The 16,750-nt window shown below is 52.4% G+C and overlaps 1 protein-coding gene and 1 non-coding gene across 9 annotated transcripts in view; one reads left to right on the plus strand and one right to left on the minus strand.

Annotated features, from left to right (window-relative positions):
- NDST1 (N-deacetylase and N-sulfotransferase 1) overlaps window positions 1-13,537 on the plus strand; it is a 70,714-nt gene extending 57,177 nt beyond the window's left edge. For 3 of the 8 annotated variants that reach the window (XM_009209398.4, XM_009209400.4, XM_031666542.1), the window contains exons 12-16: window positions 2,299-2,473; window positions 5,167-5,337; window positions 6,645-6,754; window positions 8,747-8,849; window positions 10,160-13,537. In XM_009209398.4, coding sequence (XP_009207662.2) covers window positions 2,299-2,473; window positions 5,167-5,337; window positions 6,645-6,754; window positions 8,747-8,849; window positions 10,160-10,279 — 679 coding nt within the window. In that variant the 3' untranslated portion in view covers window positions 10,280-13,537. The remainder of the gene's footprint in view (window positions 1-2,298; window positions 2,474-5,166; window positions 5,338-6,644; window positions 6,755-8,746; window positions 8,850-10,159) is intronic. The other 5 variants (XM_009209404.4, XM_009209405.4, XM_031666545.1 and 2 more) reach the window with 4 other exon arrangements.
- LOC116275172 lies at window positions 470-569 on the minus strand. Its single transcript, XR_004184128.1, has one exon. It is a non-coding gene; the product is annotated as a small nucleolar RNA U13 (small nucleolar RNA).
- Window positions 13,538-16,750: the final 3,213 nt, after the last annotated feature.

Raw genomic sequence — 16,750 nt, forward strand, 5'->3', positions numbered from 1 at the left:
ATCATGGTGTGAAAGCGTTGTCATAGAGAGGACACTCGATGAGGAGGCCCTTTGCCCCTTTGCTCTACTGCCTGCAGTCATACGCTGAAGTTGAAGTCCACCCCTCCCTTGCTCGCGGAGAAACATCCTGAGTCTTGGGGAGGAGAAGGGTTTGCCCAGGGTCTTAAGGTCTGAAATCCAAATGTTCTGGCCCTCCTCACTGCGTGTGGCTGACTGTGAAGCAGAGGTGTTCTTGCGCGCCCTTCAGGGACAGGTCCCTGGTCTTCAGGTATCACCTGGGGAAGTCATTAAGATTGCTGCTTCCCACCAGAGCCTGCAGAGGTTACCTTTGTAGAGGTTCCCAGCAGAGGGTCCTAGTAGAGGTTCTCTTAAGGGTGTGGGGACCAGAGCAGAGATGGTTTTACTCTCCACCTTTTCAGTTGGCATCTTTCTCTATTCGACTTTTTTTTTCTTTTTTTAAAAATTTTCATGTCAGGCAGGTAATGTGCCAACATCATAACAAGGTTCGAGGTGGGTACACCTCACACGTGTGTGAACACCCAGTCATCACGTGCATGGACTGCAAAGTTTGCCTTTTTAAACCTTGTCCATGTATTACCATTATTGATTATTTTTATGTCAGTGGGTTCCCTGGGTGGAGATGTTATGGGCCTTCTATCTGTTTTTTAGTATTTTTCTGTGCATATTTCTCTTTTTTATCTGTGTATCATCGTTTTGTCTGTCTGCCTTTGTGTCTATTCATCTGTCCATCCACCTACATTTCTTTCTTTCTTTCTTTTTTTTTTTTTTTTTTTTTGAGCTGGAATCTCGCTCTGTCACCCAGGCTGGAGTGCAGTGGCATGATCTCGGCTCACTGCAACCTCCGCTTCCTGGGTTCAAGTGATTCTCCTGCTTCAGCCTCCCAAGTAGCTGGGATTACAGGCGCCCACTACCATGCCTGGCTAATTTTTGTATTTTTAGTAGAGATGAGGTTTTACCATGTTGGTCAGGCTGGTCTTGAACTCTTGACCTCGTGATCTGCCTGCCTTTGCCTCCCAAAGTGCTGGGATTACAGGTGTGAGCCACCGTGCCTGGCCCATCTCCCTGCATTTCTAACATGTCCACAGTCTCTTATCTAAAATCTATTGTGGCCAGATGGATTATTTGAAGTCAACATTTTTCAGATTTTAGAAAGGTAATGTGGTGCGAAACCATATATTTAGTAACATCTTCAGCGATGCCTGGGGCAGTACCCGGTAGCAAATTCATTACTATGTAGCAAAGTATGTGAATATTTACACTAAGTAAGAGGAATAAGTCAGGTTTTGTTGCTACACGGCTTTGCTACAAACCTAGGAAACAAAGCTGTGTTTTCAGAGCTTTCTCAATTGAGATATTGTAAACAAAGGACTGTGGACATGCAAAGAAAATTCAGAAAGATGAGAAAAAGCGTGATTCCTTGGCCTGATTCCCAAGAGCTGGATTTTGTAGGTAGGTCTAAAGTGGGGTGCAGGAATCTAGCAGGCCCCCAGAACGCTCTGATGAAGTGCATCCTTGGGATCACCCTAGAGCAGCCCTACCTCACAGGATAGGATAGGGACCCTGTACCCTTCATGAGAGTAGACTTTGCTTCCCACACGCCCCAGAAGTTGGACTCTGATTTTGCATAGGTAGGTTCCCCTGCGAGGGTCTGGAGTGTTCATTTGGTTTCCAGAGGTTCCTTCATCCAGAGATGGCCATTGCTCTGGTGGGATATGGGCATTAGTCTGGAAAGCCGTGCTCACCCACAGCAGACTGGGGAGGGGTTGTGGGTAGCAGGAGGTCCTGGTCCACAGTGACGGCCTAGAAGGTGTTCCCCCAGGTCAGGAAAGAAAGCCCGCCCTCTGGAGGCCTCCTCTGCTCTGTGCCACCCTTCCTGGGGCAGCCCTGGAGCTGTTCTGAGCCCCAGCTCGCCCCCTAGAGGCAGAGAGAGTGACAGCCCTGGGAGTTTAGCCTGGAGCCGCTGAGAGGGCGGGATCCTAGAGTTTAGGGGCATTACCCCCTCCCCATGACCTGCAACTGACGGCGCACCCACAAGTCTTCAGATCCTGCCAACTCCAGAATCTTCTGGAAAAGGAACAAATTTGAAACAGGGAGGCTGCGGAGAGGCCATTCCCCTCCAGAATCCCTACTGGAGGCAAGTCCTTGTTTGGTTGGGAGCAAAGTGTCCTGCTTGCTCTCTGAGGACATTCGACCCCAGTGCCTCGCCCTTGTGCTGCGTTCCCCTAGCCCACTCCTCATGAGTTTTGTCTGTGAGCCCCCTCTCTGGGCTTCCTACAGGTACATGGAGTTCTTCCCCATCCCCTCCAACACCACCTCTGACTTCTACTTTGAGAAAAGCGCCAACTACTTTGATTCAGAAGTGGCGCCCCGGCGGGCAGCAGCCCTCTTGCCCAAAGCCAAGGTCCTGACCATCCTCATCAACCCCGCGGACCGGGCCTATTCCTGGTACCAGGTGAGTGGGACTGGGGTGGAATCCCTGTGTGGGGGACGCAGGGCTACATCTGACACTCAGTTACTCACTCAACAGATGTTAGTAAGCACCTACTGTGTGCTAGCCCTGAGCCAGGTACCTGGAGCATGGTGGTGGCTGAGAATAGAGTCCCTGGTGGAGGAGACAGACGGAAATGGAAAGCCAGCCACCAGTTAACTGTCCACCCTCCTAGCATCATGCGGGGTCCTGCCTCTGATTCTGACACTGACGAGAGGTGGAGGCTAGTTACACCTTGAGGAAGCTTAGATTTGGTGAACAGCGATGCAGGATCATACTGACTGTAGCTTCCTCGCTGGACACGGGTGGGAGTGGGAGCTCAAGGAAGGACAAGACACAAGACTGCCATTCACAGTGGAGAAGGCGGGCACCTGACCAGGTGAGGCAGTTACCTGGACTGTGATAGATGAAGAGGGTGTGGATCCGAGCCTCTATCTGGGACATGTATGAACCAGAGCTGTCTTTTTTTTTTTTTTTTGGAGACAGAGTCTTGCTCTGTCGCCCAGGCTGGAGTGCAGTGGCGCAATCTCAACTCACTGCAACATCCGCCTTCCGGTTTGAAGTGATTCTCCTGCCTCAGCCTCCTGAGTAGCTGGAATTACAGGTGTGCACCAGCACACCAGGCTAATTTTTGTATTTTTAGTAGAGACAGGGTTTTACCATGTTGGCCAGGCTGGTCTCAAACTCCTGACCTCGTGATCTGCCCACCTAGGCCTCTCAAAGTGCTGGGATTACAGAGTGAGCCACCACGCATGGCTGAACCATAGCTCTCTTTAATGCCTGTGGCCTGACTTAATTTCCTGCATGCCAGCCCACTGAGCCTGCAGGAATGCTTTCAGGCCTTCCCTGGTGGGGTAGGGGGAGTCCCTCCCCTGGCTGCCAGCATTCCTGTGATTATACCACACAGCCAAGAACTGTGATTCAGAAGTGGTGCCCCAGCAGAAAGCCACCCTGTTGTCCAGGCCAAGGTCCCGAGCATCCTCATTAACCCAGCAGACTAGGCCTGTGCTTGGTGTTGGGGAGGGGGTGGGGCCCTGGGTCTTATAGCCCATGGTTGCCAGAGAAGTGTCCCCTGTCCTGGCTGGGACAGCCTCTTCAGGCCTGGCCTGACCCACCACTTTGAGGCTCTTTTCTCAGCTGTGACAGTGGCTGCCTCCCGCCTGGGACCTTGTGGTCTCGTCCACGAGGCTGGCACCTGCCTCCTCTTTGCTCCCATGGAAGTCTCTCCTCCTGCCACTCGCTGAGGCTGATGGGGAAGCCCCTTCTTACTCTTGTTCTCTAGGGCTTCTGTTTATGCCCTGATGTCTGCTTTCCTGTGGCTTTTTCTTTAGGAGAAGAAAACCGAGAAACCCTCGTCGAGTGTTTCTGTTTTCTGCCGTGCCGTGCCCTCGCCTCCTGGTGCTGTGCAGGGAACGAGCAGTCTGCTTTCATGGGGGAATGTAGGGTGGAGAGGGAGCCGCCACAGGTTGGCTCAGTCCCTGTTCTGCACTGACACTGCTGTACATCTGCCACCTCACTGGAGAGACAGAGGAGGGGTTTCATGTTTGTGTCCCCTTCTCAAAGATGAGAAAACCAAGTTTCAGCAAGTTTCATGTGGTGGCATTTGAATCCTAGTCTTCTAAATCTAAGACCCTATTCCTTTTTCTGTCCATGGTCAAGAGGGGTAAGGGAGAGAAGGAGAAGGGAGACTCATTGTCCCCAGGAGGACCTGGGAAGGTGCTGGAGGAGAGGAAGGGCAGTGGCCTATCTCAGAAGGACGTTGGGATGAGGAGGAGGCTGCTGTGCACCATATTGTCTTGGCCCTGGGCTGTGTGTGATCCTCAGGGGAGGGGATTGGCAGCTGGGGGGTAGTGCCCGTTGCACAGGTGCCCGAGCTCTGGACTTCTGGACTTAGTGAATTCTGCAGATTCTGGCCTCCCATGGCATTATTTTAGGTGGTTCAGACCAGCCAGTCTCCCTTTTATAGTTCTTTCCCAATCCTTCTGATTTCCATAAAGGAGAAATGCTCACTTTAGTGCAAGTGGTCTTTTGTCCTTTCTAATACTGCCAACCTCTGCTTTCAACAAAGAAAGCAAGTTCAGGGCCTGTTGCAGACATTTGTGTCTGGCTGGAGTTTGAGAACATTGCTTTGTTTTTATTGCATTTATGAGTGGTTGCCTTCTATATATGACAACAGTGCAGCGGCATGATCTCGGCTCACTGCAACCTCAGCCTCCCGGGTTCAAGCGATTCTCGTGCCTCAGCTTCCCGAGTAGCTGGGACCACAGGCGTGCACCACCATGCCGGCTAATTTCTGTATTTTTAGTAGAGATGGGGTTTTGCCACATTGGCCAGGCTGGTCTCGAACTCCTGACCTCAAGTGATCCACCTACCTCAGCCTCCCAAATTTCTCGGATTACAGGCGTGAGCCACCATGCCCAGCCTCAGGAAACCCTGATTTAGTCCAGCTCCCGTATTTCGAAGATGGAGAAATTGGGGCTCTGGGAGCAGTGGCTTCCCCTAACATAGGACACGGTGAGAGGCAGAGCCAGGACTCAGACCCAGAGCTTCTGGGTCCAGCTGAGGATCTTCTGGTCACCTTGCAGGCTGCTGTCCCTCTGAGGCCACTTCCTTTGTGCCCTCCATGTGGCATGCTGACCCTCTTTCCTTGCCTGCAGCACCAGCGAGCCCATGACGACCCAGTGGCCCTAAAGTACACCTTCCATGAGGTGATTACGGCCGGCTCCGACGCATCCTCGAAGCTGCGTGCCCTCCAGAACCGCTGCCTGGTCCCCGGCTGGTACGCCACCCACATCGAGCGCTGGCTCAGTGCCTATCACGCCAACCAGGTAGCTGCCTGTCCCTGACCCTTGTGAGGGCAGTCGCAGTACTGGCTTGCTGTGGTTAGCGGAGAGCCTCCAACTCTTTCTCACCAGCCACGGGGACAGATATGCCCTCCTTGGAGAGCTAGACCCTTGGGTCTATAAAAATATTTTATTATTATTATTATTATTTTGAGACAGGGTCTCACTCTGTTGCCCAGGCTGGAGTGCAGTGGTGTGATCTCAGCTCACTGTAGCCTCGATGTCCCGAGCTCATGCAATCCTTCCACCTCAGCCTCCTGAGTAGCTGGGACTACAGGTGTGAGCCACTGTACCCAGCTACTTTTTTTTTTTTTCTTTTAAGAAACAAGGTCTTACTATGTTGCCCAGACTGGTCTCAAACTTCTGGGCTCAAGCAATCCTCCCTCGGTCTTCCAAAGTGCTGGGATTACAGACGTGAGCCACTGTATCTGGCCTAAAAAGACGGTAGACCTGTTTACCCCAAGGTTGAACTCCCCAAGCCTGTGTCCCGTCACCACAGACCCTGTAGCCCTAAAGGGACCCAGAAAGCCCTGAGGCAGGCAGGTGGGAGTGAGGAGCCTGGGCGTGGTGAAGTAGGGAGAGGCTGATTGGAGGGGTGGGCAGGAACCCAATCATACCAGCTACGTATTTATTTATTTATTTAGAGACGGAGTCCCGCTCTGTCTCTCAGCCTGGAGTGCAGTGGCATGATCTCGGCTCACTGCAACCTCTGCCTCCCGGGTTCAAGCGTTTCTTCCACGTCAGCCTCCCAAGTAGCTGGGATTACAGGCATGCGCCACCACGCCCAGATAATTTTTGTATTTTTAGTAGAGACGGAATTTCACCATGTTGGCCAGGCTGGTCTTGAACTCCTGACCTCAAGTGATCTGCCCGCCTCAGCATCCCAAAGTGCTGAGATTACAGGTGTGAGCCACCATCCCCGGCCATACCAGGCCTTTTAGGCAAACTTGTGGAGTGTTTGAGCAGGAGAGTGACGTGGACTGGAAGCTCAGAGAGAGGCCAGAGAGGGACGTTTGTAGGGACCTGAGGGGCAGGCAGAGTTTTGGTGAGAGCTTAAACTCTAGGAGAAATGGCATTGGGCAGCAGAAGCTGGTGGAAAGCAGGCATGAGACCACAAGAGGCCTGAGCTTGGGGATACCTCCCCTTCAATGGGGGAGGAGGAGCCCGATTCTAGAGGGTGCAGGGTCCCGTATTTATAAGCAGGCCCGTTCCTGCTGCTGTGGCTGTTGCCCTTGTTTGCCACCGAAGTCAGAGCAGGTCCCGATCCCCTTTCTCCCTTTCCTCCTTTCCAGATTCTGGTCTTGGATGGCAAACTGCTACGAACAGAACCTGCCAAAGTGATGGACATGGTGCAGAAGTTCCTTGGGGTGACCAACACCATTGACTACCACAAAACCTTGGCGTGAGTGTTGCGTTTGCATTTTTGCAGGTTATTTCCCTGATTAGGGACCTGGGCCAAAAAAGCCGAAGGCTTGAATAATTATGAGAGAGGTTAATTAGAGTCAGCAAGTATGAAAAGTTATTAATATGACTTAAGTCATATTAATAAAGGTATCACCTTAAGAAAAAGGGAGGTGATGGATCTGTTCTACTCTGGTCCGACCATCCTGGGGTATTCTTTTTGGTCTGGGCTGAACATTTTCAGAGTGTTTTATGTAAGTAAATTAGATCAGTAATGAAGCAGCCCCAGTTCCGACAAGGTTTTCTTAGCATTAGGTTTTTTTTTCTTTTTTTTTTGAGACATGGTCACTCTGTTGCCCAGGCTGGAGTGCAGTGGCATGATTTTGGCTCACTGCAACCTCAACTTCTGAGGCTCAAGTGATCCTCTCACCTCAGCTTCCCAAGTAGCTTGGGACCCCAGACACGTGCCACCATGCCTGGCTAATTTTTGTATGTTTTGTAGAGAAGGGGTTTCACCGTGTTGCTCAGCCTGGTCTTGAATGATCTGCCTGCTTCAGCCTCCCAAAGTGCTGGGATTATAGGCATGAGGCACTGCCCCCGGCCAGCATTAGATTTTGACTTATAATTTCAGGAAAAGGAAACAAATGTTGTTGACGGTTAATAACCTTACTCACTCAGAACATGGTGCAAGTGCGTTGAGAATGCCCTCCCGCTGTGAGTAAGTGCCTGCCCGCATTGCATGGGCTCAGGGCTGGGAAAGGCTGCTTTCCTGTGCTATGTCACAGATAAGTGACACACTCAGCTGAATGAGGGGACCCGCAAGAGGAGGAATCAAGTCACACTCCCTGGCTCCATTCTTGAGAAAGTCTTGCAACGAGAATATTCCCTCTTCACTGTCGTGGGAGTTGAAGGTGGAGAAGGGAAGTCAGTCCTTCACCTTGAGGGAGGAAGGGCCACCTGCTGAGGCTGTGGGCCATGGTGTCAGAGATGCCTGGGTTAGGGCCCCACATCCATTTCCTCAGCCTTTCAAGCCTCACTTTCCTCATCTGTAAGTTGGGGATAAAGATAATCCCGGCCTCCTGAAGGTCACTGAATTGAATGAAAGCTTCATGTGGGGCTCTTAGTACATGCTTGGCATGCTCTTAGCTGAGTGCTTGGCACACACTAAGTGCTAAGTAAATGGTAGCTGCTGTTGTTGTCATCATCCTCAATATCATCACCATCATCATCGTCATCGTCTATATCTATCCTGTGACCCATTCAGAGGTCTCTGTTCTCCTCCGCTATTCATGGGAATTCTGTTTTCTTGATGACCTCACGCTCAAGGATCTCCTCATAGTTCCTGATCCGGGGCTAAATTCTGATGTCAGTATTCCTCCCTTCTCATAACAGCTTCGGATCTCATATCCCAAAAATACCTTTGAAGACAGGATGGTGTTGGCAGTCTTGCTGTGTCATTTCTGAAGTTTACTGCAAAAAATGAAACTCTCCAGTGATAGGCATGCTTAAGTGCAGCTGTGGATACTGCATGTTTTGATAAAGACGAAATTTATTAAAAAGCAAAAGGACCTCCATTAAACGCCCCCCTCCCCCATGGACCCTGGGAGGGGTAAAGAAGGCTTCTTGGGTTTAAAAAAAAAAAAAAAAAAGTTACTCAGCATTGAGAATGCTCAGAAAAGATTTCCCAGAACATTGAAGGATGGGAAACTGTTCACGTAGTAGATTGCTGAAGGGACTGTGGCTGCTTGGGCTGGAGAAGAGAAGACTCAGAGTGTGTGAGCTGCCCTTCGCCGGGAAGTAGGGCAGGCACATTTAGTGTAGCCTAGGACACATTTGGTCCCACCGATGGCACACAGCCGCTGACAGTCCTTGTGGGTTCAGGAGCAGTAGATTCCCTGGACTCGGCCATTCCTGGGGTCCATGAACATAGCTTTAAGGTGGGAAGTGGGTGGGCTGAGTCAGCTCCCATCCAGAGACTTTCCCACCTCCGCAGGTTTGATCCAAAGAAAGGATTTTGGTGCCAACTGCTCGAAGGAGGAAAAACCAAGTGTCTGGGCAAAAGCAAGGGCCGGAAATATCCCGAGATGGACTTGGATGTAAGTGGTGGACACACTACCTGTGGCACCTGCATAAGCGTAAGGGATCCCTGTATGGGGTTGAGGGGGGTTCTCTTCCCTTTACCATGCACTCAGCACATTCATGGCCTTAGCATTTCTTGGACAGTATTTGTAAGAGGAGGAAACGGGGGCTGAGACATGGTGGGTCAGAACTGATTTCATCAAACAAGTGTTGGTTACCTTCTACTAAGGGCTGAGTGCTGTGGGGCTTTGACAATGAGTCACAGATGTTCTCTGCTTTCAAGGAATTCCTGGCCTTGGAGGGGGATGAGTCCCAACACCAGTAAGTAGAATACAGGCAGAGAGTGCTGCGCGCAGTCAGAGAGGGCACACGAGTGCTGTGGGAATTCAGAACAGGGGAATGTCACTTAAAGCTGAGAGGGGTAGAAAGGCTCCTTAAAGGAGGGATGGGGGTCTCCGGAGTTGCACCTAGAAGGATGAGATCCATTTTATAGGATTTGGACTTATGGAATGGGAGGCTGGGTAAGAACAGCATGTGTAAAAACATAGGGGAAATTTAAAAAAATATATAGGAAAAAGGTCACAGACTGTGGGTCTTGTTATTTCCTCCTTCTGTTTTTTTTTTTTGAGACAGAGTCTCGTTCTGTTGCCTAGGCTGTAGTGCAGTGGTGTGATCACGGCTCACTGTAGCCTCGATCCCCTGGGCTCAATCGATCTTCCCTCCTCAGCCTCCCATGGTGCTGGTATTATAGGCGTGAACCACTATGCCTGGCCCTGCCCTGCCTTGGGTTTTGATTATTAATTCTGTCTCCTCTCCCTATGAGAAGAATTTTGACCTTGTGAGATATATTTTGATGCTCCTGCCAACTGGGAGTTCCTGATTGGAGGCTACCATTTAGAAGGATATTGTGGATAAATAAGAGGTATATAGAGGGTGGTGCCAGAGGCATGGTGTTTTTTTTTTTTTCTTTTGAGACAGAGTTTTGCTCTTGTCACTGAGGCTGGAGTGCAATGGCGTGATCTTGGCTCACTGCAGCCTCCACTTCCCGGGTTCAAAAGATTCTCCTGCCTCAGCCTCCCAAGTAGCTGGGATTACAGGTGCCCACCACCTCACCCGGCTAATTTTTGTATTTTTAGTAGAAATGGGGTTTCACCATGTTGGCCAGGCTGTTCTTGAACTCCTGACCTCAGGTGATCCACCCACCTCAGCCTCCCTAAGTGCTGGGATTACAGGCGTGAGCCACCGTGCCCGGCCGAGCATGGTGATTTTAAAGAGGAGGTCACTCTTAAGTCAGCACGCAAGGTCTGAGCTTTCCTTCCCGTTACAGTCCCGAGCCTTCCTGAAGGACTATTACCGGGACCACAACATCGAGCTCTCCAAGCTGCTGTACAAGATGGGCCAGACGCTTCCCACTTGGCTGCGAGAGGACCTCCAGAACACCAGGTAGCCGCGGCCACCACAGCCAGACTAAAAGTTTGTGACAGCCGGGACGTCCCGCCACACGCTGAGCCAGACTGACCTGCAGAGTGCGAAGCTGGGCCCGGGCGGCCACGTACTTACGAGCAATACTCTGTGGAGGCCTGGTGGGGCCGGGGGAGCACCCAGGCGGGTCTGCAAGCACCTCGGAGCACCCACCGCTGGGTCTGTGGCCTACGGGACCTCCCTCGCCAGCAGAGGTCCATTCCGTTCCCAGCCGCTCCTGGGGAGGCCGCTTCCTGGTAGGAGGGAGTCCACGAGGCTCTTTTCTGTCCCTCACTGTGTTCCGCCGACCGTCCCCTCTCGTCACCCATCACTCCCTGCTTCCGCAGGGCGCCCCTCAGTATTCGCTGCCATATGTCCCTGTCCTCCAGGCTGTAGGGGAGGAGAGCCTGGCGGGGGAGACAGACTGGACGTTTCTCTTACTGTTTCGAGCCAGGCTCTTCCAAGTGGCCAGCTGGGTCCCCAGAGTCAGTCCTAGGCTGGATGGGAGGGTGGCCACCTCGAGAGGACTCCCAGCCTCCACATCTGGTTCCTGCCTTCATATCTCACCCTCCTGTTCTGGGGAAAGAATCTCTGGTTCCTACAGTATCCACCCCATCCTCAAGGCTTCCCATGGGGCCTTGGGGCACTGCCTTGCCATGGGGCTCGGTTCTCTGGGCCCCACCTGCACCCCTTTCTTCCCCCTGGGATATGACATGTGTGGTGTTTCCTGTGGTAAAAGACTGAGGCAGGCCAGGGTTCTGCCAGTAACATGTTCCCATGTACAGACGCGGTCCCCACACCCTCCCAGCCTCAGGCCCAGGCAGACGTGGACGAGCTGGCGAGATTGCCAGCCATGGCTTTGCTCAACCACCTGTGGCGGAGGGCTCCCAGAGACCCCCTTAACCTCCCAAATACTAAGAAGCTAAAGTATTTTAATATTTTGGTTTTTTTTTTCTTGGTGCCAGAGTTTATACCCTGGGTGCTGGGGTCGCACTGTGTTATATATATATATAATGTGTATATATATATATTCTATTTTTTTTGGTTGGGTTTGTTTTTAATTCAGTCATACAAAGTGGTGGTAAGCCCCAGTCTCAGGGGGCGTTCTGTCTTAGAGCTAGAAATAAGGTGGCAGGGAGGGAGGCTGTGTCCTCAGTGGCCTGGGGCCTGAGGAGACAGCAGGAAGGGGCCCTTCCCAGTGCCATGGCTGCTCTGGGGCTACCCCAGGTGAACAGAGGTGGTGAGATGCGCAGGGAAGACCAGCTCTCTCCAGGACATCGGGCTGTGTGAAGTCCGGTGACCCTGAGGGGATTTTGGCCAAAGGAAACAGCCAGTGCTGGGCTAGGAGAGCTGGGGTCAAAAACTGGCCCACCCCCTCTCCCTCACATGGTGCTAGGCTGGGAGCTGCCCTGAGAGCTGGAATGCCCACCAGGGCCCACAGAACTGTCTCCAGGCTCCTTGGAGACAGTGGGATCTCTGGGCTGATTTCTGGTTGGGGTCTGCTCCTACCCCACCCCGTATAACAATGTGAAGTGACTGAGGCTGAGGTGCCTCTCCCTGGCCCCCTCCAACTGCCAAATTCTGCTTCCCTCTGACCCCCAGGAAATACTTTCTAGAGAGCCTTGTCTTATTCGGAAGACTCTAGCATCTTGGGGCTGGAAGGTCTTTTGACGGGTATGAAACAGGTCCAGAAAGCGGAGGTGGCCTGCTTGGCCGATGTCATGGAGCCAGCTGGGAGCAGGGCTGGGCATTGAACCCAAGGCTCCCGGTTCCAAGTCCCGTCGTGCTCTTCCAATGCCACACTGCCTCTGAGCCCATCCTTGGGACCCTACTCTGTGCCAGGTTCCTGTCCCTTCCTCCGTCACACCATGGTCATTCCAGGATATGGGGACAAACCACTCCTTCCCAGCCAGGGTGCCTTTGAGCCTTCGCATTCCGAGGTCTGCGTTTGCATCCTTGTCGTGTTCTCCCGCGAGGGGTCCTTCCCCAGCCTGTGGGGGCCTGGGTCTGTTCTGAGCTGATTCCCTTTTCTCCAGTTCACTGCGGGGATGAAGAAGTTGGACACTCAGTGGGACCAGCTGCAGGTGGTTTCATGGTGTACAGAGCAGTGTCTCCATCATGCCTCTCAATGGGGCCTGCAAGCCTGGGAAACTTGGGCATCGTTGGGCCAGCAGGGATGAGCAGCAAAGGGTCTGAGGACAGGGTGGCATGTCTGCTTGTACACTCGTGAAGACTTGCCCATGCCATGGAACCAGGGGCTCCTAGAGAGGGGCAGTGACTTCCAGAGTCCCATCCGTCAGTGAGGGGACCAGGCTGCGGGAAGGGTGAGGATCTTACAGCTCCCAGGTTCTGAAATCTACCCTCTGGGCTTGGAGGCCTCTGTCGCAGAGCCTGGAAGGCAGGAGAGGTGGGCTGGCCTGGGGCAGGAGCTCCACTTATCTCTGCCTCTGGCTGTGGGAAGGAGCAGGCAGTTGGAAATCCTGTGACAACAGAGATCTGGATTTTTGCCTGGGCCCTTCTGCAAGCCTGGGGACTGGACCTGCCATGTGTTCTAAGTCTATCTGCTGGGGTCGCTGCTGCCACCTCCCCTCCCACTAACAGACCTTTCTTGAAGACCCACTAGGCCCAGACACTGCCAGGACTTGCAGGTATGGGTGGGGGTGGGTAGAAGGAGAGGCAGATAAGCTGCCTGAGGGGCTGTCAGCTAATGGGTACACGGACACCCCCTCCCGAGAAGAGAAAGCCACAGATGAGTGGGGCAAGCGAGACCGGTCTTCAGTGTCCACCAATTCACTCTCAGCATTTGGCCAAAAAAAGGGAGAGAGAAATAGCTGAAGTTAATTGTTCAGGTGGCTCCACCATCTATTCTGTGGTCCCCTCCATGAGCCTTTGCCCCAGGGTGGGTGCAGGTGCGAGTGTCACCTGCAGTTGCCTGTCATTCAGGGTTCCGGAGCCTTCTGTGGTGGAGCGTCCTGCTGCTTGGAGGATGAGTCTGAAGTTTAAAAATGGGCCTTTTCTGAGTCCCCCTGATGAGCAATCAGTGCTTCTGGGCCCAGCTAAGGAAGCCATCTGTTCCCAGCAAAGGAGAACTGCTGTGCTGACCTGCAGAGGTTGGTGGTCCCAGCACAGAGCTGTGCCCACTGGCTTGTTAGTGGCAAGAGCAAGTACAAAAATGTTTTACCAAACATTTAATTATGAATGCCCACTCCCCAGCATCTATATCTAAAATTAACATTTTGCCACATTTGTTTTTCTCTGTCTGTGTACATATATATTTTCTCTGTCCTAATTTAAAAGTACATTGCAAACACCATGAAACTTGAGACCTGAAAGCTTCAGCCTGCATCTCCTAAGCATTAGGGCATTCTCCTACACATTGGCCCAGTATCACAGCCCAGACAAGAAGTCATTTCCCAACGACGTCTGCTATCCAATCTGTGTTCAAATCCCCCTGGTTGTCTCCCAGGTAACTTATGTCTGGTTGTGGAGTCAGCGTCCAGTTGCGGTGCACACTGCATTTTCTAACTATGTTTTAAAAACCCCTTTGAATGCTGAAAGGTCTTCCCTCAGCTCACTTTGAGGTTTTAAATGATACTGTTTTTGAGGCCCTCGGCCTGCTGTCCTGTTGAAGCCCCACATTCTGAATTTGTCAGCTTGTTTGCTCATGGTGTCACATAACCACTTCTTCTATCTCCTGTACTTTCAAGGATGATTTAGGCTACATGAGACTTTGCCTTTTGTGCTGGCTTGACAGCTTCACTTCTGCCTAAGGTGCGCCTCCACTGTCACCTGTACCAAGTGCCAAAACAGCAGAGGGGCCAGTTAGAGCAAGAGCTCTGGGGAGGGCCCGGAAAGGCTCCCTGGAGAAGGCCGCAATATCTGGGCCTCGAAAGGAAGGACTCAGGGCTCTGGAAGGAGGAGGCTGCATGCCTGAAGGCTGGGCCTTCGACCCTGGGGATGGGCCGCAGGGCACCAAACACATCATATGTCTCTCTCTTTCTGTTTTGGGGTCCCAGGGTTCTCATTTCCTGGAGGCCCATGGTCTGTGTGCACTGGAGCAGAGCCAGGCTCTGGGACGCAGCAGGGAAAAGCCTACATGGGGAACTGCCTCCCACAAGCTGTGGTGTGAGAAGAGCCCTGGCTGGCAGCAGGAGCTGTGAAATTTCATCCCAGCCGGGTGCATTTAGTGACTGCCTGACCATCTTCCTCCCAGGCCCTCAATTTCTTCATCTGTAGAATGAGCAGATAGGGGCCACGGCAGGGGTTTTCACACATCCAAGGAGGCAGCTCTGCTCTACTTGATGTGAGGATGAGGGGGGCCTAGACCCCCTGCTGCCCAGGCCCTTGAGGCAACACTGGGTTCCTGGCTTGACAGCTCTGGGCTGGCTGCCCTTGCCAGCTCAGCCGGCTGGAGAGTTTTCAGCTCCCCCAAGGAACGGGCATAGGGTTTGTGTGGGGTCAATGCCAAGAACCTGGGGGAAACTGGCTGCATTTTATCCTAAGAAGTTCATCCCTCCTGCTCTTCTTCTTCTTTCTGGCCCTGGAGGAGAATGAGGGAGGAGAGGCTTTTCTATGACTGTGTTAGCTTTTATTATTAGCAAGAGGGCTCCTTTTGTAATTTGTGCATGAAATTCATGTCATTTCCTGGGAGAGGAGAGGGCCAACTGGAGAGGGTGGGGGGCACACTGGGGAAGCAGGCAGAGGTTTCCTTCCCTTGTAGGGGGGTGGGGAGAGTGGGGGAGAGGGGGTGCTACCCAGTTCGCCTGATGAGGGCTCTCGAACCAGCCGTTTTGGGTTGTGTTAAAGGTGAGACCTTCCTCCATTAATGTACAATCTCGAACTAACTGCTAATAAAGTGGGGTTCTGTTTGTACACCTTGGTCCTGTCTGTCTGACCTTTTTGCAAGGCCTGCAGGGGAGGGTGGAGTAGGGGTGTTTGCATGCATGGCCAAAGCCCACTTGTCCCCGCCACCTCAGGCATGCACACGTGCCCACACGTGTGCACTCACATATGCACATGGTGACTTGGTCAACGCAGATCATTTCCACTGGGTTATGAATGGAAGATTTCCCAGATAGAGCAGAGGCCTATCCTGGGGCAGCCACAGGGGGCATCTCAGATCATGAGCCCTCAGACAAGCTGGATTGCTCAGAAGCCCTGGGGGTCGGGCACTGGACCGAGGGGAGATTTGGGAGCTGGAACCATTTCTGCTACTAATGTATATGGTAGCTGGGGGGCAAGCCACTTTTACTGTTTTACCCCATTTCCCTTACCTTTTAGATGCATGGAGGGAGTTGGACTCTGTGGCCTCTCTTGAAGAACTTGCCTAAAAAATACAGATTCCCAGGTCCCCTTTCAGAGATTTAACTCCAGCAGATGTGGGATGGGGCCCAACATCTTTAAGGAGCCCTCCAGTACACTGAGGAGTTTTTAACGAGCCCTCCAGTACACTGAGGCAGCCCAGTGTAACTCTGGCTCAGAGTGGGAAACTCTGGCTCAGATCCATGGTTCCTGTGGGTTCTAATTAATGTGGAGAGCCCCACTGTTCAGGAAAACGTAGGGTAAAACAAATGACTTTGAAGCCCTCACAGCCTAATTGAGGGCCAGACTCGAGATTTGCCTGGAGAAGGAGAGTTATCACAGGTAGGGGGGCCCAGGCCAGTGTCTGCAGTGCAGGTGATCAGACCTGCTCCTTCAGAATCCCCTTGGGAAGATTGAAACAATATACATTCCTGGGCTCCCCCAAAATCTGCTCACTCAGAACCTCTGGGGTGGGACTCAGCACAGTGTACTTTAACAGACTCCTTGGTGTTCAGGGAAGTTTGGGAATGCCGAATCAGGCCACCATGTATGTCAGAGACGGTACCCAGAAATGTGCACAGGTTCTGAGGGGCAGAGGAGGGGCATGCTGGAGACGCAGCTGGGCAGTCCTGCTTCCCAGAACCCAGTATGTTCAAAGTGAATGTACCACAATGCCACCTCTGATGGCGCAAGGGCAGCACCTGCAGAGCCCTCTTTGGAGTTCGTCAGCTGGGAGCTTTGTTTGGGTCGGGTGGCCTTCACCAGCAAGAACACAGCTGGAGGCTGCATGGGCAAGAGCAGATCAAGAGGCATGGTGCAGAAGGGTGACTGTGCCAGCTGAGGGGTCAGCCTGCAACGGGGATTTTTGAATTACAGCTGAGATTCTGTTTTGGAAGAATCACTTAATTGAAAACCAGGTAAAGGTGGGGGTGCTCTCTGGTTGGAGTGGGAGTGAAGCTCTGGACTCTTCCCAGCTCACCTCCTCCCTGTCTCTCAGCCTATCTTGGAACCTTAGGATTTTTTGAAACACATTGTGAAAACCCAACTCAGTTGCTTCCAGAGGTCCCAAAATTCCTGCAGTTCTAACAGGCTGAATGAATAGCAGCCCATCAGCCCCTCCTCACCCCCCACGGGGATGTCCACCCAGGAAATCTGG

Source organism: Papio anubis, chromosome 5, assembly GCF_008728515.1.
Source record: "Papio anubis isolate 15944 chromosome 5, Panubis1.0, whole genome shotgun sequence".
NCBI lineage: Eukaryota > Metazoa > Chordata > Mammalia > Primates > Cercopithecidae > Papio > Papio anubis.